Genomic DNA, 26514 nt, shown 5'->3' with positions numbered 1-26514 from the left:
GGTCAAGTCAATTGGGAGGTAAGTTTGAATGGAGAAAAACTGGAGGAAGTGAAGTGTTTTAGATATCTGGGAGTGGATCTGGCAGCGGATGAAACCATGGAAGCGGAAGTGAATCATAGGGTGGGGGAGGGGGCGAAAATCCTGGGAGCCTTGAAGAATGTGTGGAAGTCGAGAACATTATCTCAGAAAGCAAAAATGGGTATGCATGAAGGAATAGTGTTTCCAACAATGTTGTATGGTTGCGAGGTGTGGGCTATGGATAGGGTTGTGCGCAGGAGGGTTGATGTGCTGGAAATGAGATGTTTGAGGACAACATGTGGTGTGAGGTGGTTTGATCGAGTAAGTAATAATAGGGTAAGAGAGATGTGTGGTAACAAAAAGAGTGTGGTTGAGAGAGCAGAAGAGGGTGTTTTGAAATGGTTTGGTCACATGGAGAGAATGAGTGAGGAAAGATTGACCAAGAGGATATATGTGTCAGAGGTGGAGGGAACGAGGAGAAGTGGGAGACCAAATTGGAGGTGGAAAGATGGAGTGAAAAAGATTTTGAGTGATCGGGGCCTGAACATGCAGGAGGGTGAAAGGAGTGCAAAGAACAGAGTGAATTGGAACGATGTGGTATACCAGGGTCAACGTTCTGTCAATGGATTGAACCAGGGCATGTGAAGCGTCTGGGGTAAACCATGAAAAGTTCTGTGGGGTCTGGATGTGGAAAGGGAGCTGTGGTTTCGGTACATTATTACATGACAGCTAGAGACTGAGTGTGAACGAATAGGGCCTTTGTTGTCTTTTCCTAGTGCCACTTCGCACACATGAGGGGGGAGGGGGTTGTTATTTCATGTGTGGCGAGGTGGCGATGGGAATGAATAAAGGCAGACAGTATGAATGATGTACATGTGTATATATGTATATGTCTGTGTGTGTAGATATATGTATACGTTGAGATGTATAGGTATGTATATTTGCGTGTGTGGACGTGTATGTATATACATATGTATGGGGGTGGGTTGGGCCATTTCTTTCATCTGTTTCCTTGCGCTACCTTGCAAACGCGGGAGACAGCGACAAAGCAAAATAAATAAATAATTTTTTTTTTCATTTTATTTTGCTTTGTCGCTATTTCCCGCGTTAGCGAGGTAGTGCAAGGAAACAGATGAAAGAATGGCCCAACCCACCCACATACACATGTATATACATACACGTCCACACACGCAATTATACATACCTATACATCTCAATGTACACATATATATACACACACAGACATATGCATATATACACATGTACATAATTCATACTGTCTGCCTTTATTTATTCCCATCGCTACCTCACCACACATGGAATAGCAACCCCCTCCCCCTTCATGTGTGCGAGGTAGTGCTAGGAAAAGACAACAAAGGCCCTATTCGTTCACACTCAGTCTCTAGCTGTCATTTAATAATGCACCGAAACCACAGCTCCCTTTCCACATCCAGGCCCCACAGAACTTTCCATGGTTTACCCCAGACACTTCACATGCTCTGGTTCAATCCATTGACAGCACGTCGACCCCGGTATACCACATCGTTCCAATTCACTCTAGTCCTTGCACACCTTTCACCCTCCTGCATGTTCAGGCCTCGATCACTCAAAATCTTTTTCACTCCATCTTTCCACCTCCAATTTGGTCTCCCACTTCTCGTTCCCTCCACCTCTGACACATATATCCTCTTGGTCAATCTTTCCTCACTCATCCTCTCCATGTGACCAAACCATTTCAAAACACCCTCTTCTGCTCTCTCAACCACACTCTTTTTGTTACCACACATCTCTCTTACCCTATTATTACTTACTCGATCAAACCACCTCATACCACATATTGTCCTCATGCATCTCATTTCCAGCACATCCACCCTCCTGCGCACGACTCTATCCATAGCCCACGCCTCGCAGCCATACAACATTGTTGGAACCACTATTCCTTCAAACATACCCATTTTTGCTTTCCAAGATAATGTTCTCGACTTCCACACATTCTTCAAGGCTCCCAGAATTTTCGCCCCCTCCCCCACCCTATGATTCACTTCCGCTTCCATGGTTCCATCCACTGCCAGATCCACTCCTAGATATCTGAAGCACTTTACTTTCTCCAGTTTTTCTCCATTCAAACTTACCTCCCAATTGACTTGACCCTCAACCCTACTGTACCTAATAACCTTGCTCTTATTCACATTTACTCTTAACTTTCTTCTTTCACACACTTTACCAAACTCAGTCACCAGCTTTGCAGTTTCTCACATGAATCAGCCACCAGCGCTGTATCATCAGCGAACAGCAACTGACTCACTTCCCAAGCTCTCTCATCCACAACAGACTGCATGCTTGCCCCTCTTTCCAAAACTCTTGCATTCATCTCCCTAACAACCCCATCCATAAACAAATTAAACAACCATGGAGATATCACACACCCCTGCCGCAAACCTACATTCATTGAGAACCAATCACTTTCCTCTCTTCCTACACGTACACATGCCTTACATCCTCAATAAAAACTTTTCACTGCTTCTAACAACTTTCCTCCCACACCATATATTCTTAATACCTTCCACAGAGCATCTCTATCAACTCTTATCATATTCCTTCTCCAGATCCATAAATGCTACATACAAATCCATTTGCTTTTCTGAGTATTTCTCACATACATTCTTCAAAGCAAACACCTGATCTGCACATCCTCTACCACTTCTGAAACCACAGTGCTCTTCCCCAATCTGATGCTCTGTACATGCCTTCACCTTCTCAATCATTACCCCTATATAATTTACCAGGAATACTCAACAAACTTATACCTCTTTAATTTGAGCACTCACTCTTATCCCCTTTGCCTTTGTACAATGGCACTATGCAAGCATTCTGCCAGTCCTCAGGCACCTCACCATGAATCATACATACATTAAATAACCTTACCAACCAGTCAACAATACAGTCACCCCCTTTTTTAATAAATTCCACTGCAATACCATCCAAACCTACTGCCTTGCCGGCTTTCATCTTCCGCAAAGCTTTTTCTACCTCTTCTCTGTTTACCAAATCATTTTCCCTAACCCTCTCACTTTGCACACCACCTCGACCAAAACACCCTATATCTGCCACTCTATCATCAAACACATTCAACAAACCTTCAAAATACTCACTCCATCTCCTTCTCACATCACCACTACTTGTTATCACCTCCCCATTAGCCCCCTTCACTGAAGTTCCCATTTGCTCCCTTGTCTTACGCACTTTATTTACCTCCTTCCAAAGCATCTTTTTATTCTCCCTAAGATTTAATGATACTCTCTCACCCCAACTCTCATTTGCCCTCTTTTTCATCTCTTGCCCCTTTCTCTTGACCTCCTGCCTCTTTCTTTTATACATCTCCCACTCATTTGCATTGTTTCCCTTCAAAAATCGTCCAAATGCCTCTCTCTTCTCTTTCACTAATAATCTTACTTCATCCCACCACTCACTACCCTTTCTAATCAACCCACCTCCCACTCTTCTCATGCCACAAGCATCTTTTGCGCAAACCATCACTGCTTCCCTAAATACATCCCATTCCTCCCCTACTCCCCTTACCTCCTTTGTTCTCACCTTTTTCCATTCTGTACTCAGTCTCTCCTGGTACTTCCTCACACAAGTCTCCTTCCTAAGCTCACTTACTCTCACCACTCTCTTCAACCCAACATTCTCTCTTTTCCGAAAATCACCACTAATCTTCACCTTCGCCTCCACAAGATAATGATCAGACATCCCTTCAGTTGCACCTCTCAGCACATTAACATCCTAAAGTCTCTCTTTCGCACGCCTATCAATTAACACGTAATCCAGTAACGCTCTCTGGCCATCTCTCCTACTTACATACATATACTTATGTATATCTCGCTTTTTAAACCAGGTATTCCCAGACACCAATCCTTTTTCAGTACATAAATCTACAAGCTCTTTACCATTTCCATTTACAACACTGAACACCCCATGTATACCAATTATTCCCTCAACTGCCACATTACTCACCTTTGCATTCAAATCACCCATCACTATAACCCGGTCTTGTGCATCAAAACCACTAACACACTCATTCAGCTGCTCCCAAAACACTTGCCTCTCATGATCTTTCTTCTCATGCCCAGGTGCATATGCACCAATAATCACCCATCTCTCTTCTTCAACTTTCAGTTTTACCCATATCAATCTAGAATTTACTTTCTTACACTCTATCACATACTCCCACAACTCCTGTTTCAGGAGTAGTGCTACTCCTTCCCTTGCTCTTGTCCTCTCACTAACCCCTGACTTTACTCCCAAGACATTCCCAAACCACTCTTCCCCTTTACCCTTGAGCTTCATTTCACTCAGAGCCAAAACTTCCAGGTTCCTTTCCTCAAACATACTACCTATCTCTCCTTTTTTCTCATCTTGGTTACATCCACACACATTTAGACACCCCAATCTGAGCCTTCGAGGAGGCTTATTTATTTATTTTTTTATTATACTTTGTTGCTGTATATATATATATTGGAGGTGGAAGGATGGAGTGAAAAAGATTTTGAGCAATCAGGGGCTGAACATACAGGAGGGTGAAAGGTGTGCAAGGAATAGAATGAATTGGAATGATGTGGTATACCGGGATGGACGTGCTGTCACTGGATTAAACCAGGGCCTGTGAAGCATCAAGGGTAAACCATGGAAAGTTTTGTGGGGCCTGGATGTGGAAAGGAAGCTGTGGTTTTGGTGCATTACACATGACAGCTAGAGACTGAGTGTGAACGAATGTGGCCTTTATTCTCTTTTCCTAGCGCTACCTTGTGCACGCACGGAGGGAGGGGGATGCCATTTCATGTGTGGCGCGATGGCAACGGAAATGGATGAAGGCAGCAAGTATGAATGTGTACATGTGTATGTACATGTTGAAATGTATAGGTATGTGTATATGCGTGTGTGGGCGTGTATGTATATACATGTGTATGTGGTAGGTTGGGCCATTCTTTTGTCTGTTTCCTTGCACTACCTCGCTAACGCGGGAGATGATATCAAAGTATAATGAAAAAGATAAGAAAGATAATATATGTGTGTGTGTGTGTGTGTTTGTGTATGAGTGGATGGGCCATTCTTTGTCCTACAGGAAACAGCATCGCTACCCCCCTGTTTCAGGGAGGTAGCGCCAGGAGAACAGACAAGCAAGTATGAATATGCAATGTGACTTCTTGCGTGTAGAGTCTGGTAACTCTCTCTCTCTCTCTCTCTCTCTCTCTCTCTCTCTCTCTCTCTCTCTCTCTCTCTCTCACACAAAAATCACTCAGAGAAATTAAATGGACTTTACATGAATATAAGATCCATCTGAAATAAATAGCTGAACTGCATTGTTTGATAAACAGTGAACACTTTGATATTATTGGTTTAACAAAAACATTTGTGAAATTGAAAAACAATGATTTGAATAGCAACCATAGTCTACCCGACTACAGATTATTTGTAGGGGACAGAGATGGTTGAGTTGGCAGAACTACACTGTATGTAAGATCTTACCAAAACCACATGGAAATTCTCACTGCAACATTGCTGTAGAACACTTTTGTATTGAGATTAGCACAAAAATTCTCAAGTTAACATAAACATCGTCTACAGATGCCCTAGTCAGTCAGCAGATTGTGACACTATCATGTACGAGACTTTACAGTGAGCTATACAGGATAAAGACTCAGTTATTGTTGGGGATTTTATTCATCCAAATATCAACTGGCAAACTGTCACACGTAGAAATTGAATCTGTGTGATAGAAACAATTGAACTAGCAACAATCCTTAATGGTTCTCATAAGATAATGGGAGAGCTATAAAAGGCAGAAATAAACTCTATAATCTTAAGAAATCAAACAGTGACCCAGATATTACAGTGCAATAAAACACAATCAGAAGGCATGTGAAAAGCCTTATCGAACAAGCCAAGAGAGAATAAAGAGTAAGCATTGCAAGAGATCTTAAAGGGTTTTATAGACATGTCAATGATAAGAAACATACAAGGAGTGGAAGAGGACCCTTAGAAGACAAGGATGGGGAACCTATAATGGACAGTAACAACATAGCAGCAACACTGAACAAGTTTTTTTAGTTCTGTTTTTACACTAGAAAGCAAAACATGAATTTTGAAACAGTGATGAATAGTATCCACAGTTAGAGAATTACTAACACAGATAAGTTGAAGAATAAAAGCCCAGGTCCTGATTGTTTCTATTCATGAGTAATTGCTGGACTACTAACCCATATTTTCAATAATCTCTCCTGGATGGAGTAATCCCACAGGACTAGGAACTGGCAGACATCACTCTTATATGCAAAAAGTGAACCTGCAAATTGAGTGGTAATTACTCTCTTTTTGGCCTCACATCAATTATACATATACCTAAGGAGTCAATTATTAGAAATGAAATCATATCCTACCTGGAACAACACAGCTTGATCATTAATGCACAGCATGGTTTTAGGTGCAGACCATGCCTTACAAACCTCCTTGAATTTTATAAATTTTCAGTACCCACAAAAAGACAAAAGCAATAGAAATAAGATTTCTAGACTTCCAAAAAGCATTTCGATAAAGTCCCCTCGTTGAATTAATGTGTAAAGTCCAGGCATTGGAATTACTGGTTGCCTAGGAAATTGGATAGAAGCCTGGTTATGTGATGGGAAGCACAGAGTCATAGTGAATGGGGAATCATCTCTGTGGTCACCCGTTACAAGTGGGGTCCCCTAGGGATCCGTGCTTGGGCCATTACTTTTCATCAACTGTATCCACAATATTGATGCAGGGCTAAATAACCTGTCCAAATTTGCAGATGACACAAAGATTGGCAGTGCCTTATTAACTGAAGAAGATAGGCTAAGATTACAGAGAATATAGATAAATTTGCAGAATGGCTTAGTAAATGGCAAGTGCCATTTAATGTCAGTACATGTCAGTTCTTGCATCTAGGGAACATAAACAAAAAATCTGGCTCCAGTAACTTCATATTCTCCCCACATTGCAATGAAGCTGCCAAGAAAGCAAATAGGATGTTAGGATGTATTGACAGAAACTTTACATACAAAATCAAGGATGTGATATTGCCACTATACCTAAGTCTAGTTAGACCACACATCGAATATGCAGTGCAGTTTTGGGCCTCATCATAAGCATAGATATTCTTAGATTGGAAGCAGTGCTGCAAAGAGCAACTAAATTGATTCCTTCCTTTCATAAGAAACCATATGAGGAGAGACTGCAAAAATTAAACTTGTTCTGAAACAAGAGGCACCTCTGGGGGAATTAATACAATGTATTAAAATCCTTAAGGGATTCAACAATATTGATATTGAAAATTTCATCGCAGTAGCACCCGCATTACCAACGAGAGGAAATGGATTAAAATGTAGAGGTCAGCGAGTTAATCTTTACTGTACGAAATACTTCTTTACCAATGACATCATTGATTTTTGGAATTACCTCCAGAAAGTGCTGTTCAGAGCAACACCCTCAATATCTTCAAAATTAGGCTTGTTCATCACTTGTTACTTTAGTAGTGAATAATTCATTTAATCAATCATCATAATGTAGTGGTTATTACACTATATTCTCAATCAATGATCTCTCCCTGGCTTTGCTTCAGTGACATACCAACATTGATTAACCCATATCACCTACTTTGAGATAGTAAGAATTATTGTATCACTTCACCATCAAGATAGTAAGAATTATTGTATCACTTCACCATCATTGATAATATAGGCATGGTAAGTCAAAGGGTCTGGAGCTCTAGTTTATCCTTACTATTATCTTCCTAACAAAAAGTGAAGGGATACATGTCACTGGTGATGAGATGCATGACATTTTCATATTCTACCCTATGACTTTCTTATAAAAATTTCCTTCAGGCTTATTAATCCTGCAAGGTATTTTTTCTGCCTGTTTTCCATCTGGTGTGTGCCAAAGGGAGTGGAGGGTGGGGAGAGAGCCTTTAATTTGCTAAACTTTTCTTCTGCTGTTTTCTGGGGGGGTGACTTTTTTTCCCCACTTGCACCTTCGGTAGCTCTCTCTTTTTCAATAACAATGTTGATATTTAAAAAGAAAAATTACAGTAGCACGAGCACCTCCAACGAGAGGATTTTATTTTTTTTTTTTTTTATTATACTTTGTCGCTGTCTCCCGCGTTTGCGAGGTAGCGCAAGGAAACAGACGAAAGAAATGGCCCAACCTCCCCCATACACATGTATATACATACGTCCACACACGCAAATATACATACCTACACAGCTTTCCATGGTTTACCCCAGACGCTTCACATGCCTTGATTCAATCCACTGACAGCACGTCAACCCCGGTATACCACATCGCTCCAATTCACTCTATTCCTTGCCCTCCTTTCACCCTCCTGCATGTTCAGGCCCCGATCACACAAAATCTTTTTCACTCCATCTTCTCCTCGTTCCCTCCACCTCCGACACATATATCCTCTTGGTCAATCTTTCCTCACTCATTCTCTCCATGTGCCCAAACCACTTCAAAACACCCTCTTCTGCTCTCTCAACCACGCTCTTTTTATTTCCACACATCTCTCTTACCCTTACGTTACTCACTCGATCAAACCACCTCACACCACACATTGTCCTCAAACATCTCATTTCCAGCACATCCATCCTTCTGCGCACAACTCTATCCATAGCCCACGCCTCGCAACCATACAACATTGTTGGAACCACTGTTCCTTCAAACATACCCATTTTTGCTTTCCGAGATAATGTTCTCGACTTCCACACATTCTTCAAGGCCCCCAGAATTTTCGCCCCCTCCCCCACCCTACGATCCACTTCCGCTTCCATGGTTCCATCCGCTGCCAGATCCACTCCCAGATATCTAAAACACTTCACTTCCTCCAGTTTTTCTCCATTCAAACTTACCTCCCAATTGACTTGACCCTCAACCCTACTGTACCTAATAACCTTGCTCTTATTCACATTTACTCTTAACTTTCTTCTTCCACACACTTTACCAAACTCAGTCACCAGCTTCTGCAGTTTCTCACATGAATCAGCCACCAGCGCTGTATCATCAGCGAACAACAACTGACTCACTTCCCAAGCTCTCTCATCCCCAACAGACTTCATACTTGCCCCTCTTTCCAAAACTCTTACATTCACCTCCCTAACAACCCCATCAATAAACAAATTAAACAACCATGGAGACATCACACACCCCTGCCGCAAACCTACATTCACTGAGAACCAATCACTTTCCTCTCTTCCTACACGTACACATGCCTTACATCCTCGATAAAAACTTTTCACTGCTTCTAACAACTTTCCTCCCACACCATATATTCTTAATACCTTCCACAGAGCATCTCTATCAACTCTATCATATGCCTTCTCCAGATCCATAAATGCTACATACAAATCCATTTGCTTTTCTAAGTATTTCTCACATACATTCTGCAAAGCAAACACCTGATCCACACATCCTCTACCACTTCTGAAACCACAGTGCTCTTCCCCAATCTCATGCTCTGTACATGCCTTCACCCTCTCAATCAATACCCTCCCATATAATTTACCAGGAATACTCAACAAACTTATACCTCTGTAGTTTGAGCACTCACTCTTATCCCCTTTGCCTTTGTACAATGGCACTATGCACGCATTCCGCCAAGCCTCAAGCACCTCACCATGAGTCATACATACATTAAATAACCTTACCAACCAGTCAACAATACAGTCACCCCCTTTTTTAATAAATTCCACTGCAATACCATCCAAACCCGCCGCCTTGCCGGCTTTCATCTTCCGCAAAGCTTTCACTACCTCTTCTCTGTTTACCAAATCATTTTCCCTAACCCTCTCACTTTGCACACCACCTCGACCAAAACACCCTATATCTGCCACTCTATCATCAAACACATTCAAGAAACCTTCAAAATACTCACTCCATCTCCTCACATCACCACTACTTGTTATCACCTCCCCATTTGCGCCCTTCACTGAAGTTCCCATTTGCTCCCTTGTCTTACGCACTTTATTTACCTCCTTCCAGAACATCTTTTTATTCTCCCTAAAATTTAATGATACTCTCTCACCCCAGCTCTCATTTGCCCTTTTTTTCACCTCTTGCACCTTTCTCTTGACCTCCTGTCTCTTTCTTTTATACATCTCCCACTCAGTTTCATTTTTTCCCTGCAAAAATCGTCCAAATGCCTCTCTCTTCTCTTTCACTAATACTCTTACTTCTTCATCCCACCACTCACTACCCTTTCTAATCAACCCACCTCCCACTCTTCTCATGCCACAAGCATCTTTTGCGCAATCCATCACTGATTCCCTAAATACATCCTATTCCTCCCCCACTCCCCTTACTTCCATTGTTCTCACCTTTTTCCATTCTGTACTCAGTCTCTCCTGGTACTTCCTCACATAGGTCTCCTTCCCAAGCTCACTTACTCTCACCACCCTCTTCACCCCAACATTCACTCTTCTTTTCTGAAAACCCATACAAATCTTCACCTTAGCCTCCACAAGATAATGATCAGACATCCCTCCAGTTGCACCTCTCAGCACATTAACATCCAAAAGTCTCTCTTTCGCACGCCTGTCAATTAACACGTAATCCAATAACGCTCTCTGGCCATCTCTCCTACTTACATAAGTATACTTATGTATATCTCGCTTTTTAAACCAGGTATTCCCAATCATCAGTCCTTTTTCGGCACATAAATCTACAAGCTCTTCACCATTTCCATTTACAACACGAGAGGAAACTGACTAAAATGTAGACGTCTCTGAGTGAATTTGGACTATATGAAATATTTCTTTACCAATGACATTATTAATGCGTGAAATAGGCTTCCAGAAAGTGTTGTTTAGAGCAACACCCATAATGTCTTTAAAGTTAGGCTTGATCACTTGTCAATCACTGGTATTGAATAACTCATTCAATGAATCATCATAACGTAGTGGTATTATCATGCTACCTTCTCAACACCAAACTCTCCCTGGCCATGCTGTAGTAATATACCAAGTGATTAACTCATGTCACCTGCTTTGAGAGAGTAAGTAAAAAGTATTGTATCATTGTTCAACATCAGGAATAATTTAGGCATGGCAAGGCAAGAGGGAGGAGCTCAAGTTTATCTTTATAACAAAGAATGAAGGGATGCATATCATTGGTGATGGGATACATGACATATTCATTGTTTGTTCTACTTATAACTTTCCTATAACATTTTTCTACAGGCATATTAATCTTGCAAGGTATATTTTTCTACCTGTTTTCTGTCGAGTGTGTTTCTTGAGGGAGTGGAGGTTGGGGAGAAAGCTTTTGCTTTCCAATCCTTTTCTTCTGTTGCTTTAATGGTACTACTTTTTTTTTTTTTTTTACTAGTAGTAATAGTATTAGTAGTGTTAAGGCCATTTCATGTGTTGTGGGATGGCAATGGGAATGGATGAAGGCAGCAAGTATGAATATGTACATGTGTATATATTTAATATGTCTGTGTATGTATATGTATGTATACGTTGAAATGTATAGGTATATATGTGTATGTGCATGAGTGCATGTTTGTGGTTTGGGCCATTCTTTCATCTGTTTCCTTGTGCTGCCTCGCTAATGCGGGAGACAGCGACAAAGTATAATAAGAAAAGAAATAGTGTTAAGGCCAGAATACCATGCTTTGGCCTTGCATTTATGAGATCTATTAACTCTCTCTCTTCTCTCTTCTCTCTTCTCTCTTCTCTTCTCCTCTCTTCTCTTCTTTCTTCTCTTCTCCCTTCTCTTCTCTCTTCTCTTCTCTCTCTCTCTCTCTCTCTCTCTCTCTCTCTCTCTCTCTCTTCTCTCTCTCTCTTCTCTCTCTCTTCTCTCTCTCTCTCTCTCTCTCTCTCTCTCTCTCTCTCTCTCTCTCTCTCTCTCTCTCTCTCTCTCTCTCTCAAGTGGGGAAGTAATAACAGGTAGTGATGAAATGAGGAGATGGAGTGACTATTTTGAAGGTATGTTGAATGTGTTTGATGATAGAGTGGTAGATATAGGGTGTTTTGGATGGGGTGGTGTGCAAAGTGAAAGGGTCAGGGAGAATGGATTGGTTAAGAGAGAAGAGGTAGTGAAAGCTTTGCAGAAAATGAAATCTGGCAAGGCAGCGGATTTGGATGCTATTGCAGTGGAATATATTAGAAAAAGAGTGTGACTGTGTTGTTGGTTGGTTGGTAATGATATTCAGTGTATGTATGGACCATGGTGAAGTGCCTGAGGATTGGTGGAATGGTAGAGGAGAGGAATAGATCGTGGTTGCATGGTTGAAACAAAAGCTGCAAAAAAATGCAGTGGCAGATTAAGGGATAATTAAGGAAGTTTATGACCAAGTGCTATGTGAGGACTTCATCCTAATACAAGTCATAACAAACAAGAAGCAAAAGCTCCAGTGACCAATTTTTCAATGACTTTCATCACAGACATTGAAATGAATAAATTTAACTAGTTTCTCATATTACAACACCATAGAAGTGGTTTCTAATTGCACAGTTGATATAGGCAAACACAAGTATTTTCCTTCAAGAGAAGACACCTACATTATGAACATCTTAATTTCTTCTTTAACAAAATTAGTTAGAATGAACTCATTGACCTAATAGCTAATGTATTGTGGAGTGAAATTTGTAAGAGAAAAAGTAGTTATTTTCCCAGAATAAAGAACAAATAATTTCAGTGTAATACTCTTAAAGGGGAGATATGATAAAAAAAAAAAAAAAAGAGAGAAAAATACCAAGATTGAAAGCCGCTGATGAATGAAAGAGAATGGAAGAAAATACTAAGATAGGCAGCAAGCAGAAACAAAATAGAGGTCCTAAAGGAAAAATAGAATATTGCTTATAGGGAGATAATGTAATCACTTTGAAGAAGAATCACTGAGGATAAAGTAATTCAAAGCATGGAGCAAAATATAGAAGTTCTGATTACATACTTGAATACAGTAAACATGGAACAAAATACAGAAGTTCTGTTTGCATACTTGAATACAGTAAACAACTGTAGATCAGCGATTGGACAGTTCAAGGTAGGGGATATTACAGAAATGACCCGAAAAGAATCGGTAAAAAGCTAATAAACCAACATAGATTGGTTTTCAGCTCAGAAAGGAGAGGAGATACAGACAATGACATATTTAATTGCTTTGATATATTGACATAAAAGAAGACATAATTGAGGTGATTTACCAACACAAAATGAATTCAGCACTGGGACCAGATGGAATCCCAGACATGCTTCTAGAAATGACAAACTTGACTTTAGTGAAACTCCTCGAGATGTTATTGAGGCAGAGTATGACTACTCTAGTACCATGGAAATAAAGAATGGCTTATATAAGACAAAGACACAAAGATGGATCCACAGTGATACAAAACAATACTGAGATACAAAACAATACTGACAAGTAAGCTTGACATTACAGGTTAAGATATATGAAAGAGTGGAAAAGAACAACATTATGGATCATCTGGTAAACAACAACCTCAAAAATGAAGGCCAACACAAATTTATACCTTGTAAGAAAACACAGACACAGTTTCTGGTCTTACTGACGAGCATGATCTAAGCTTCTGGAAAAGAAATTTACAAAACAAAGACTCCTTTTTACAGAGGAGACATTACCTAAGAGACAGCATGGTTATAGGGGAAGGAGCTCAAACAAAACCTAAAATTCTTAGTGTGAACTTTGTCTTAGACAAAAGGGAAGGCTGGGTATAAGATATGTATCTTGGCAGCCAGAAAGCATTTCACACTGTACTGCATGGGAGGCTGACGAAGAAGCTGCATTACCTGGCAGGAATAAGGGGAAAATTCTGCAATTAGTATAAGACTAATAAAGTGGAAGGGAACAAAGGATGCATCAGAAGAGCCTTTCACAAATGAGTCAAGGTGACCATTAGAGTACCTTAGGGTTCTGTTCTGGAACCATTACATTTCTTGGTCTAAGGAAATGACTTACTCGAAGGTTTAGACTCCTATCTAAATGTATTTGCAGATAATATAAATATCACATTTTTCTTTCATCTGTTTCCTTGCGCTACCTCGCAAACACGGGAGACAGCGACAAAGCAAAAAAAAAAATAAATAAATATCACGAAGAAATTGAAAGACAAGGAAGGTTTTGTAAACTTGCATGGTTGACGACATTCTCCCCAAGCAAATGTGAAGCAGTGAGGATGGGACAGATTGAAATTGGGCCTCAGGATGATTTTTATATAGTTGGAAGTAAGCTTCAGGATTCTATATGTGAGAAGGACTTGGGAGTTGACATAGTTCCTAACCTGTCAGTAGAACCTTTCATGAGGGTCCCACATTAAGAGAATAGTTCAGGAGACAACTGTCTGCTGGTAGATATTAGAATAGCTTTCTAGTATATTGATAAGAAAATAGTTAACAAGCTGGTCATGTCCTGAATTAGGCCAAACTCAGAGTACACTTCTCAGTTTTGGTGACTACACCTCATGAAGCACAAAGAGCCATTAGGGAAGGTCCAGAGGAGGGCAACAAAAATGGTACCATACTTAAGAGAACTGAGAGTTACAGGGAAAGATGAGAGGTTTTACTTTGCCTACCATGGAAGAGAGAGGAGGGAGGGATGACTTGATCACAGTCATTGTAAGTTTTAAAACAGGTTGATAACATGAACAGTGAACAGTTCTTCAAGAGAAGTATGTATGAAGCAAACAGATGACATAACATTGAATTTAACAAGATAATTGTTGCAAAAAAAGATGTAAAGAAGTACTTTTGTAGTATGAGTGTTGGATGAATGGAACACAGTGACATGGTTAATGCAGACAACATACATGAATTTAAGAAGTGCATGATGGTAGAGAATGTTCAAGAAATGGGGTCCCCATGAATTTTGGAGGAATTGAAAAACCTGTCTTTTGAAATGTACCAGATCATAGTTAATGGGAAAGACATAAGAAGGGAGAGAGTTCTAAAGCTTTGAGGTTTTAGAAAGAATTATCAAAATAGCCCATCCTTGAATTGCCAACATCCACACAATAATCATGCAACACAGCAGCTTGGCAAGTATTGTGTGGTCTGGCTATTGGTGGGGGCACAAGCAGCCACCTCTCAGGAGCAAACACCAAAGTAATGCTGATAGAAAGGGAAAGTGAGCCACCATTATGTCACAGGGCAAGAGAGTCAAGTATAGAAGTTAGCCTGGGAGAGTGTATAAATTGGAACTCTTTTAACTTGACTATGTCAGGTAAGGATCCAGAGCTAGAACCTTCCCAGATGTGGGAGCATCTGTCTGTGTCTCTGATGCCCATTCCCTTCAGGAGCTCCCATTAAGGGGCTGGCCACCACAAAAGAGAACCCACTTATCACTCTCTGTATATGCTTTCCCTGCATACACCATTTCATGCATTCTTCTCCCATTTGTCTCCCTCCAGTATTCTTCCACTTTATTTCCCCATATCACTGATGCTTCTCCTCACACCAACCCTTTTAATTGTATTGTCATACACTCTCCATGTAAACTCTCTGTCCATTCTTTCCATATGCCTAGATCCCCTTAAAGTATTATGTTTCACCCACTCTGCTGCTCCACAATTTATTTCCTTTGCATTCCCTGCCATACCAAATCTCTCATGCACCCCTTCATTACTTCATTTCACCTAGTCATACCACGTGTTCCTTTCTTGTGACCCCAAACAGACTTGAATCCAGCTCACACCTTCTTGTCACCTTGAATGGATTATTCCCACGAATCAAAACACGTTATTCTAGGCATGATATGACACAAATGACATTCACTCTCCATTTCAATAACATCAGCTTAAAAGCAACACACAAACTACATTTCCTCAAAGCATTAAATAGCACTAGATTTATGTCAGAAGAATAATTCCCTTAACACTCTCATAAAATAATTAATCCTCTCCATTCTAAATGACACCTGACCTGCCTGGTCTTCTAATATCTCAAAAGCAAATATAGTAAAACCACAAACTGCACAAAATAGTGCACTGAGAACAATCACTGGAAGCCTGTCCACTACATACTCAACACCCACATGATGAATGTCATTGAAATAGGATAGAGGTGTTTCAAGTATGGTGACTAGATACATGCTGTAAGTGTGGATCTTCATTTGTGTGTGTGCCAGAGTTGGTTGCTGTGGGTTTCTTGTGTTGAGGAAGGAGTGCCAGTTTGCAGTTTGACTTTCAGTGATTAGTTTAGTGATGGTATAATTTAGGATTTGCATTTACTCTCAGAAATTTTATATTGATGGTGACTGCTTTTTTTTTGAGCTGGTTTCTTTGACGTATGAGCTTTCATGGATGGCTTCAACCAGTCACAATCCACATCCCATATATTAGTAGCAGCAGTAGACATTAACAAAGCATTTGACAGCATCCCTGAACACAAGATTACACAAAAGATGCTTGACACCACCTTCCATAACAGTGCCAAAAATTGGTTGGCCATTTTCTTAGACAGCTGCTGTACTAGAGTTATAATGACTTTACCTCCAAAACCCTTAAACCCTTCCCAGACTTCTTCAGTCATTTCTTTCTCCATCCTTCCTGAGTGTTCCTACATGACTTCCGATTACCTTCAGCAAACCACAACATGAACTTTCTTTCCTATGTAGTTAACCTCATAATCACATCACAGCACCCTGACACTAAAGTAATGACACCAGACATGCACTACTACATTACACATTTGGAACAGTGGCTCACCCGAAACAGAATGTGTACATCCTCAAAGTAGTCCTTGTTCAGTCTTTTAACCCCAGACAAAGAGGAATCCTGGCTCACCTGAAACAGAATATCCTTATTCATTCTTTTAACCCCAGACACAGGAATCCACCTCACACCCTCCATTCACCTGGAATGGACAGTCTTTCTCTCTCCCGCTAAACAAAACACCAACCATTGTAGCCTCATGTGATGCACACATGACATGCATGCTCTACATCAAAAACATGAACACAAAAGCAACACACAAACTAAATGCCCTCAGAGCAATGACTGGAACCAGATTTGGATGAGAAAGAGAATCCTTTACCATCCTCCACAAATAGTTCATCTGCTACACCCTAAACTAGACCTCACCAACTTGGTTGTCCTCCCTCTTAAAAGCAAAAGCAAATATAACAGACTGCACAAATTTGTACTCTCAGAACAATCACTGGCTGTCTAGCAACCACAAACACTTAACACCTTCACAGTGAAAATAAGATCCTTGTAACACAATACCACCTTAGCATGCATGGCACTCATTTCCATGCAACAGCACCATATCCCTCCAATACAAACCACTCCATAACAAACCATTAACCCCCTAGTAGAAATGTAAAGCTTACCCCTGCTTCACATCTTGGTAACCCCTATACACAGATCCCCCTACTCCCAACAAATATAACACTAGCAAAACATATATACTAGAATAACACATTTATGCTGAATTCAAGTTCTACAAGCTTCAAACATACACTTTTATAACTCGGTCTTAAACTCCTCCCCATTAGACATACTTTCATTAGAAACAACACTCCCCGGACAAACACAAGTCATGCATTCCCATCTTTTGCTCCATATATCATTCATTCATACAGTAACACAAACACCTACCTATCACAGTATCTTTCATGCCCACAATGCAATTACCACAGTAAAGACATAAAGCTCTTACTTCACATATCACGACACTACCTCACTGATGCGGGAAACGGTGATCAGGTATGATGAATGATAATAATTGGATATTATTTATTTATTTATTTATTATAATTGCTGTTTGCTGCATCAGCGAGGTAAGCGCAAGGAAACAGACCAAGAATTGCCCAACCACCCACATGCACATATATATACATAAACGCCCATACACGCACATATACATACATATGCATTTCAGTGTATACATACATATACATACACAGACATATACATATATACAGATGTGCATATTCATACTTCCTGCTTTCATCCATTCCCGTTGCCACCCTGCCACACATGAAATAGCATCCCCGCTGTTTCCCATGTCAGCGAGGTAGCGCCAGGATACAGATGAAGAATGGCCCATCCACTCATATACACATATATATGCATAAACGACCATATACGCTCATATGCATATACATATCATCATGCACCTATACATACACATGTATATATTCATACTTGCTTGCCTTCATCCATTCCTGTTGCTGCCCCGCCCCATAGGAAAACAGTATCACCATCCCCTGCTTCAGCGAGGTATTACCCGGAATACAGGCAGAAATGCCATATTCATTCACACTCAGTCTCTAGCTGTCATGTGCAATGCACCAAAACTACAACTCCTTATCCAAATCCAGGCCCCACAGACCTTTCCATGGTTTACCCCAGACGTTTCACATGTCCTGGTTCAATCCATATTCAGCACGTTGACCCAGATATACCACATTGTTCCAACTTGCTCTCTTCCCTGCACACCTTTCACCCTCTTGTATGTTCAGGCCCTGATCACTCAAAATCTTTTTCACTCCATCCTTCCACCTCCAATTTGGTCTCCTGCTTCTCCTTGTTCTCTCTGTCTCTGACATGTACATCCTCTTCGTCAATCTTTCCTCTCTCATTCTCTCCATGTGTCCAAATCATTTCAACACACCCTCTTGTGCTCTTCCACACATCTTTTTACCATTTTATTACTTACTTAATCAAACCACCTCACACCACATATTGTCCTCAATCATCACATTTCCAACACATCCACCCTCCTCCGCACAGCCCTATCTTTAGCCCATGCCTCGCAACCATTTAACATTGTTGGAACCACTATTCCTTCAAACATACCCATTTTTGCTCTCCAAGATAACATTCTCGCCTCCCACACATTCTTCAGTGCTTCCAGAACCTTCTCCCCTCCCCCACCCTGTGTCTCACTTCCGCTTCCGTGGTCCGCTTCCATGGTTCCATCCTCTGCTAATTCCACTTCCAGAGATCTAAAGCACTTCTTTTCCTCCAGTTTTCTCCATTCAAACTTATCTCCCAATTCACTTGTCCCTCAGCTCTACTGAACCTAACACCCTTGCTCTTATTCACATTTACAATCAAGTTTCTCCTTTCACACACTTTAACAAACTCACGCCACCAACTTTAAGTATTTCTCACATATGTTTTTCAAACAAACTCCTGATCCACACATCCTCTCCCACTTCTGAAACCACACTGCTCTTCCCCAATCTGATGCTCTATACATGCCTTTACCCTCTCCGTCAATACCCTTCCATAAAATTTCCCAGGAATACTCAACAAACTTATGCCTCTTTGATTTGAACACTCACCTTTATCCTCTTTGCCTTTGTATGGTGGCACTATGCATGCATTCTGCCAATCCTTAGGCACTTCATCATGATATACATACACTGAATATTCCTACCAACCAATCAACAACACAGTCACCCCCTTTTTTAATAAATTCCACTGCAATACCATCCAAACCCGCCACCTTGCCGGCTTTCATCTTTCACAAAGCTTTCACTGCTTCTTCTCTGTTTACCAAACCATTCTCCCTAACCCTTTCACTTCGCACACCACCCTGACCAAAACACCCTATATCTGCCACTCTGTCATCAAACACATTCAACAAACCTTCAGAATCCTCACTCCATCTCCTTCTCACTTCATCACTCCTTGTTATTACCTCCCCATTTGTCCCCCTTCATTGATGTTCCTATTTGTTCTATTGTCTTATGCACAGTATTTACCTCCCTCCAAAACATCATTTTATCCTCCCTAAAATTTAATGATACTCTCTCACCCCAACTCTCATTGGCCCTCTTTTTCACCTCTTGCACCTTTCTTTTGATCTCTTGCCACTTTCTTTTATACATCTCCCAGTCATTTGCACTACTTCCCTGCAAAAATTATATATAGCATTTAATCAGATGGACTTGATTATGGCATTCATTTGCCACTGCTATATCAGCTAAAATATTATAAAAGATTGGTATTTTTTTATTGATGAATTGTATTTAAGACCATTAATATTTAGAGGTTTTAGCACTTTTACAGGTGGGGCCATCTCTTGATGGTATGGTAGTTCAAGTATTTGTCTTATGATCATAATATGTGATGTTTGTGCTATATAATGACATACATACTTTTTCCATGCACTTTTTACTAAAATTTTTGAATAGCATAAATCTTCGGCAACATTCTTTGTGTATAAAGATTCTTCATCTGTACATTTTGGATCACATATTCTTAAAGCTCTCAAAAACATTCATTAAAAGACTCACAATTTAGTGGAATTATTGTGATTTGAGGAACAAAGTATACATCCATTCACATGTGTATATTTTACATATATGAATTTAAACCTGGCTTCTTATCTGATAATTAAGATATCCAAAAATGGTGAAGAAATGCTGCTTTTTTCATCATAGATTTTATTCTTGGAACCACACTGCTGAAATTTATTGAAAACTTTTCAGGATTCCTGTCGTTAGGCCATAGACAGATTGTCGTTCGCTTACCTGTATCAGGGCAGTGAGAAATTGCATATTTTTGGGAATGAAATAGTTTTAAAAAATTCCGTGTAGATATTTGATAATATGGGTGAAAGAGGATTACCTGTTGACATCCCAAATACTTGTTTGTAATATTCACCATTACAAACAAGTTGTTGGTTATACAAAGTTCAAAAAGTTTCATAAACTCATCATAAGATCATAAGAGACAGTTAATTCAAGGAAATTGATTTTATCATTTAGGTAATTTGAATGAGCCAACACAGGTAGACAAGTGAATAAAGCATTAACATTAAATCTGATTGATTAATTATTAGGACTGTTTCTGCCTACTTTTCCTATTGTTATATAATGTGAGCTTCTGGTATACTACCCACCTCTTGAGATAACATTTTAATGAGTCATTTTGACACTATATGGAGAACCTTCAAGAGATAGAACAGACAAGGAGTCAAGCTAGGAATGCTCATCCTCCTCAAAGGCTAAGGCTGGGGTCTGCATGTCCGTGGGATGTGACCAGGATGAGAAGAGAGGAGAGATAGGTAGCATGTTTAAGGGAAGGAACCTGGATGTTCTAGATCTGTGTGAGCATAGCTCAAGGGTAAGGGTTTAGGAATGTCTGAGGGATAGAGTTGGGTTAGCAATAGGTTGTGAGCTAAGAAAGAGGTAACACTGCTACTAAAGCAGTTGTTGGAATGTGTGAAAGAGTTTAAGGAAGTGAACTTCATAATGATGTAGGTGAAAATGAAAATGGATTTTGAGAGATGGGTGATTATTAATGCTTATGCACCTGGCCACAAGAAGAAAAGTGATGAGAGGCAAGTGTTTTGAAAGCAGCTGAGTTAGTGTGTCAGCAGTTTTGATGCTAGAGACTGAGAACTAGCAGTGGGTGATTTAGATGAAAAGTGAGTGGTAGGATGTCTAATCATTACCTGGTGGAGACTTGTGTGTAGAAATACCAGAAGAGATTGTATGTAAAATGGCATGAGGTGAGAGTATATGAAGTTAGGGGATTGGATGAAGAATGGGAGGTGTTTGGGAAAGCAGTGCTGGCATGTGCAAGAGAAGTATACAACAAGCAGTAGGTGGGAGGTGGGTAGGTGAGAAAAGATAGTGTGTGGTAGGATGACAAAGTAAGGTTGCTATTGAAGGAGAAAAGAGAGGTGTATGGGTATTATTCACTGGGAAGGAATTTAAGTGATTGAGAGATGTACATGAGAAGGTGGGAGGAGGTCAAGAGGAAGGTGCATGGGTTGCAAACAACAAATGTGAGTTGGTTTGATTGTGTATCTGCAAACTTTAGGGAGAATAAGATGTTTTAGGAGATTGATAGTGAGAAAAAAAAGAGCAGATGGCAACATTGGTGAATGTGGCAAATGAGGAAGTGGTAAGAGGCAGTGAAGAGGAGATAGAGTGTGTTCTTTGAAAGATTGTTAAATGTGTTTGATGATATTGCAGCAGATATAGAATGTTTCAGTTGGGGAGGTATGTGAAATGAGAGAGACACAGAAAGTGGTTTGGTAAAAAGAAGAGACGGTGAAAGCCTTACTTAAGATGAAATGTGGCAGGCAGCTGGGCTGAATGGTATTTCAATTGAATTTCTTAAGAAATAGGATGACTGCATTTTTAATTAGTTATGTAGAACTTTTAATGTATGTATGTATGGATCATGGTTTTTTGCCTGAAGATTGGTGGAATGCATGTATAGTGCCATTGTATAAAGGGAAGGGGAACAAAGGTAAGGTTCGAATTACAGAGATATTAGATTGTTAAGTGTACTTGGTAAGCTGTTAATGGTAAAGAACAGAATCATTAGTTTGTTGAGGTACCTGGTGAGATGTATGGATGAGTGGTGATTGAGAGGGTGGTGGCATGCACAGATCAGCAGACTAGGAGGAACAGTCTGGTGTCAGGTACGGTAGAGAATGTGTGGATCAGGTGTTTGCTTTGAAGAATTTATGGGAGAAGTACTTAGGGAAACAAGAACTTGCAACTGGCTTTTATCATTCTGAAAAAAAGTACATGGTAGGGTTGATAGAGATACTTTATGGAAATTATGGGAGGAAAGCTATTAGAAGCAGTTAGTTTTTATCGTGATAAAGGCATGTGTTAGTGGGTAGAATGAAACATGTTTAATTTGTGTATGGATGGGAAGGAGCAGGTATGCAATCTGCTGAGGATGGAGGGGACTGAGAGGTGAGTCAGTTGTTTGTTTATGATACAGTGCTGGTTTTAGATTTGAGTGAGAAACTGCAGATGCTGGTTTGAGTTTGTGAAAAGAAAAAGTTGAGACTAAATGTGAATAAATGCAGGGTTATTAATAAGTTTAGCAGTGAAAAGAAAGAGGTTATTTGGAGTGTAAGTTTGAATAGGGAGGACTTGGAGGAAGTGGAGTATTTTAGGTAACTGTGATTGGATATGGCAGAGAATGGAACCATGGGAGCTGAAGTGAACTTTAGAGTGGGTGAGGGACAAAGGTCTTGGGTGTATTGAGGAGTGTATGGAAAGAGTGGTCGCTGTCTTTAAGCACAAAGATAGGTATGTTTGATGTTACAGTATTCCTGTCAGTGCTTTATGGATGTCCAGCATGGGCTTTAGGCAAATATGTTAGGAATAAGGTAGATGGGTTGGAAATGAGATTCTTTAGGACAGTATGTGGTGTAAGGAGGGTTGATTGAATGAAAGATGATAGGGTAAAAGAGAGGTGCAGTAGTAAGAGTAGCACGTATTAGAGCTAAAGAGGTTTTGATGAAATAGTTTGGACATTTGGATAGGATGAGTGAACAAATATAAAAAGGCCTTTTCCTTGTCTGTGTTGGTGGTACCTTGCTAATGTTAGAAATGTCAAACATGTATGGAAAAAAAATTAGACTAATTAAGATTTAGCATATTATTTTAGAGTTATTTTCTTTTCATATTTGTTGCTTTCTTTAAAAAGAGTCAAGTTTTTTTTTACAAACAGATTTTTCATTTTGATCCATGACTTGAATTACCTTTTCTTCATTCATTCTTTGTTCTCTTTCGTGTGATTCCATTATTTCCTCATTAGCATGGGGGATTTGCAAGTATACATTGCTAATGTGCAAGGTAAATGTGAGCTTTTTGTATCTACTTAGGGGTTGGTTGGTGGTTATGAAGTGGTTTGGGTGGAAGGGTCATAAAGTTGTTGCAAAGAATTGGGGTCAAGCATGTTGAGGAAGGATTGTAATAGAAGTATTCTTGTTTTGTTTTGCAGGTAATCAGTGATTGTGGTTACTAAGCAAGTGATGATTCTCCTAATTGTTCTGTATTGTATGATTTGTAGCTTTGTTGCATTACCTTGTGAATGGATGGTTGATCAGGTGGGTTAGTCACATTTTTATTTATGAAGGGATTCTTTTTCTTATCTAGTGCTGGTGCCAGTAAGTGTTTTCAGTGTTTTGTTTATAGTCTTTATGTTGTGCTGTGATTTTCAGGTGTTTCACATGTGATGCATGGTATGGCTGAAGTTTTATTGAATGGGCATGGTTTGACCATTCAGATTTATGGAAGAAAGGAGTTTGGATTCATGTCTGTTAGGATTTGAGAGGGTGACAGTAGATTTTTGTACAGATGCAGAAACTCTGTTTTGAAGAAGTTAGTATTTTGATTGCATGATGTGCTGTATGTTTGTTGTTACTTTTGTAGTGTTAGTGTGGTATGATCTAATCCTGAGTTCATCTACATGTGAGAGGACTGTCACACTAGTTTTGGGGGATTAATGGGAGATCTTATAGGAAGAGATGGGAGAGGGTGAGAGGAAGCTGTTCCCTAGGGGGCTCCAGTGTAGAGCTTGAGTAGTTTGGAGATGAAGCATCTGACTCAGGCTTGGCAGCCAGTTGTGAAGTTGCTTAGCCACCTCATATCATTCTTGTGGAGGGAAGTGTCAAGCATCTTTAGTGTTGAGATTATGTCTGTGATTAATGTCAAGAGCTTTATATATTAACACCTTTTGCCCGTAGTACTATATAAGGATTGTGGTTGTGGCTTTTTGAAGCCATCCAGGACATCTTATGTGAGGTTTGTGTGCAGTATGGTTTTGCGGTAATTAAGTCTAAAGTGGTGTTGTGTGGGTGAGAGTAGGATGTTTTGCTTGACCATTGTGGGTCAGTTTTTTAGGGTGTTTAGATATTAATGATGCAATGTACAATTTTATGATATCATTGGCTTATTGTTTGTCATTTTTTAGGAAATTATTTTAAGCCATATAAGAAAGATTACTAACATTTTCAACTTTTCTGTCCAGTGGATAGCCGAAAATTATCACTGCCCAAGACATCTAGCAAATTAGGTATGAAAGCACTGGTGGATCAAATGCAGACAGATACTCCAAGACCTAAATCTCCACATATGAACAATGAAGAACCTATCGTACTCTCTCACTATCCTGGAGGACGCAAACCAGCTTCTGGAGACTTGTCAAGAATTGAGAGAGATGACTTCCCTGCCCCACCATATCCATACACTGATCCTGGTAAGAATATGAAAATATATATATATTTATATTTTATTTATTTTGCTTTGTCGCTGTCTCCCGCGTTTGCGAGGTAGCGCAAGGAAACAGACAAAAGATATGGCCCAACCCACCCCTATACACATGTATATACATACACATCACACATGCAAATATACATACCTATACACCTCAATGTACACATATATATACACACACAGACACATACATATATACCCATGCACACAATTCACACTGTCTGCCTTTATTCATTCCCATCGCCACCTCGCCACCCATGGAATACCATCCCCCTCCCCCCTCATGTGTGCGAGGTAGTGCTAGGAAAAGACAACAAAGGCCCCATTCGTTCACACTCAGTCTCTAGCTGTCATGCAATAATGCCCGAAACCACAGCTCCCTTTCCACATCCAGGCCCCACACAACTTTCCATGGTTTACCCCAGACGCTTCACATGCCCTGATTCAATCCACTGACAGCACGTCAACCCCAGTATTCCACATCGATCCAATTCACTCTATTCCTCGCCAGCCTTTCACCCTCCTGCATGTTCAGGCCCCGATCACTCAAAATCTTTTTCACTCCATCTTTCCACCTCCAATTTGGTCTCCCACTTCTCCTCATTTCCTCCACCTCCGACACATATATCCTCTTGGTCAATCTTTCCTCACTCATTCTCTCCATGTGCCCAAACCATTTCAAAACTACCTCTTCTGCTCTCTCAACCACGCTCTTTTTATTTCCACACATCTCTCTTACCCTTACATTACTTACTCAATCAAACCACCTCACACCACACATTGTCCTCAAACATCTCATTTCCAGCACATCCACCCTCCTGCGCACAACTTTATCCATAGCCCACGCCTCGCAACCATACAACATTGTTGGAACCACTATTCCTTCAAACATACCCATTTTTGCTTTCCGAGATGATGTTCTCAACTTCCACACATTCTTCAAGGCTCCCAGGATTTTCGCCCCCTCCTCCACCCTATGATTCACTTCCGCTTCCATGGTTCCATCCGCTGCCAGATCCACTCCCAGATATCTAAAACACTTTACTTCCTCCAGTTTTTCTCCATTCAAACTTACCTCCCAATTGACTTGACCCTCAACCCTACTGTACCTAATAACCTTGCTCTTATTCACATTTACTCTTAACTTTCTTCTTTCACACACTTTACCAAACTCAGTCACCAGCTTCTGCAGTTTCTCACATGAATCAGCCACCAGCGCTGTATCATCAGCGAACAACATATATATTTATTATACTTTGTCGCTGTCTCCCGCGTTTGCGAGGTAGCGCAAGGAAACAGACGAAAGAAATGGCCCAACCCCCCCCCATACACATGTATATACATACGTCCACACACGCAAATATACATACCTACACAGCTTTCCATGGTTTACCCCAGATGCTTCACATGCCTTGCTTCAATCCACTGACAGCACATCAACCCCGGTATACCACATCGCTCCAATTCAC

General features: G+C 40.3%; 1 protein-coding gene across 21 annotated transcripts in view; it reads left to right on the top strand.

Moving 5' to 3' along the window:
* The window catches only part of LOC139752858 (actin-binding LIM protein 3-like), an 837860-nt gene that overhangs the window by 701602 nt on the left and 109744 nt on the right, over positions 1-26514 (top strand). For all 21 annotated transcript variants that reach the window (XM_071668853.1, XM_071668857.1, XM_071668856.1 and 18 more), the window contains one exon: positions 24801-25028. In XM_071668853.1, coding sequence (XP_071524954.1) covers positions 24801-25028 — 228 coding nt within the window. The remainder of the gene's footprint in view (positions 1-24800; positions 25029-26514) is intronic.

The sequence above is a fragment of the Panulirus ornatus genome, chromosome 13 (genome assembly GCF_036320965.1).
Source record: "Panulirus ornatus isolate Po-2019 chromosome 13, ASM3632096v1, whole genome shotgun sequence".
Lineage (NCBI taxonomy): Eukaryota > Metazoa > Arthropoda > Malacostraca > Decapoda > Palinuridae > Panulirus > Panulirus ornatus.
This window is presented reverse-complemented; position numbering and strand designations above follow the sequence as displayed.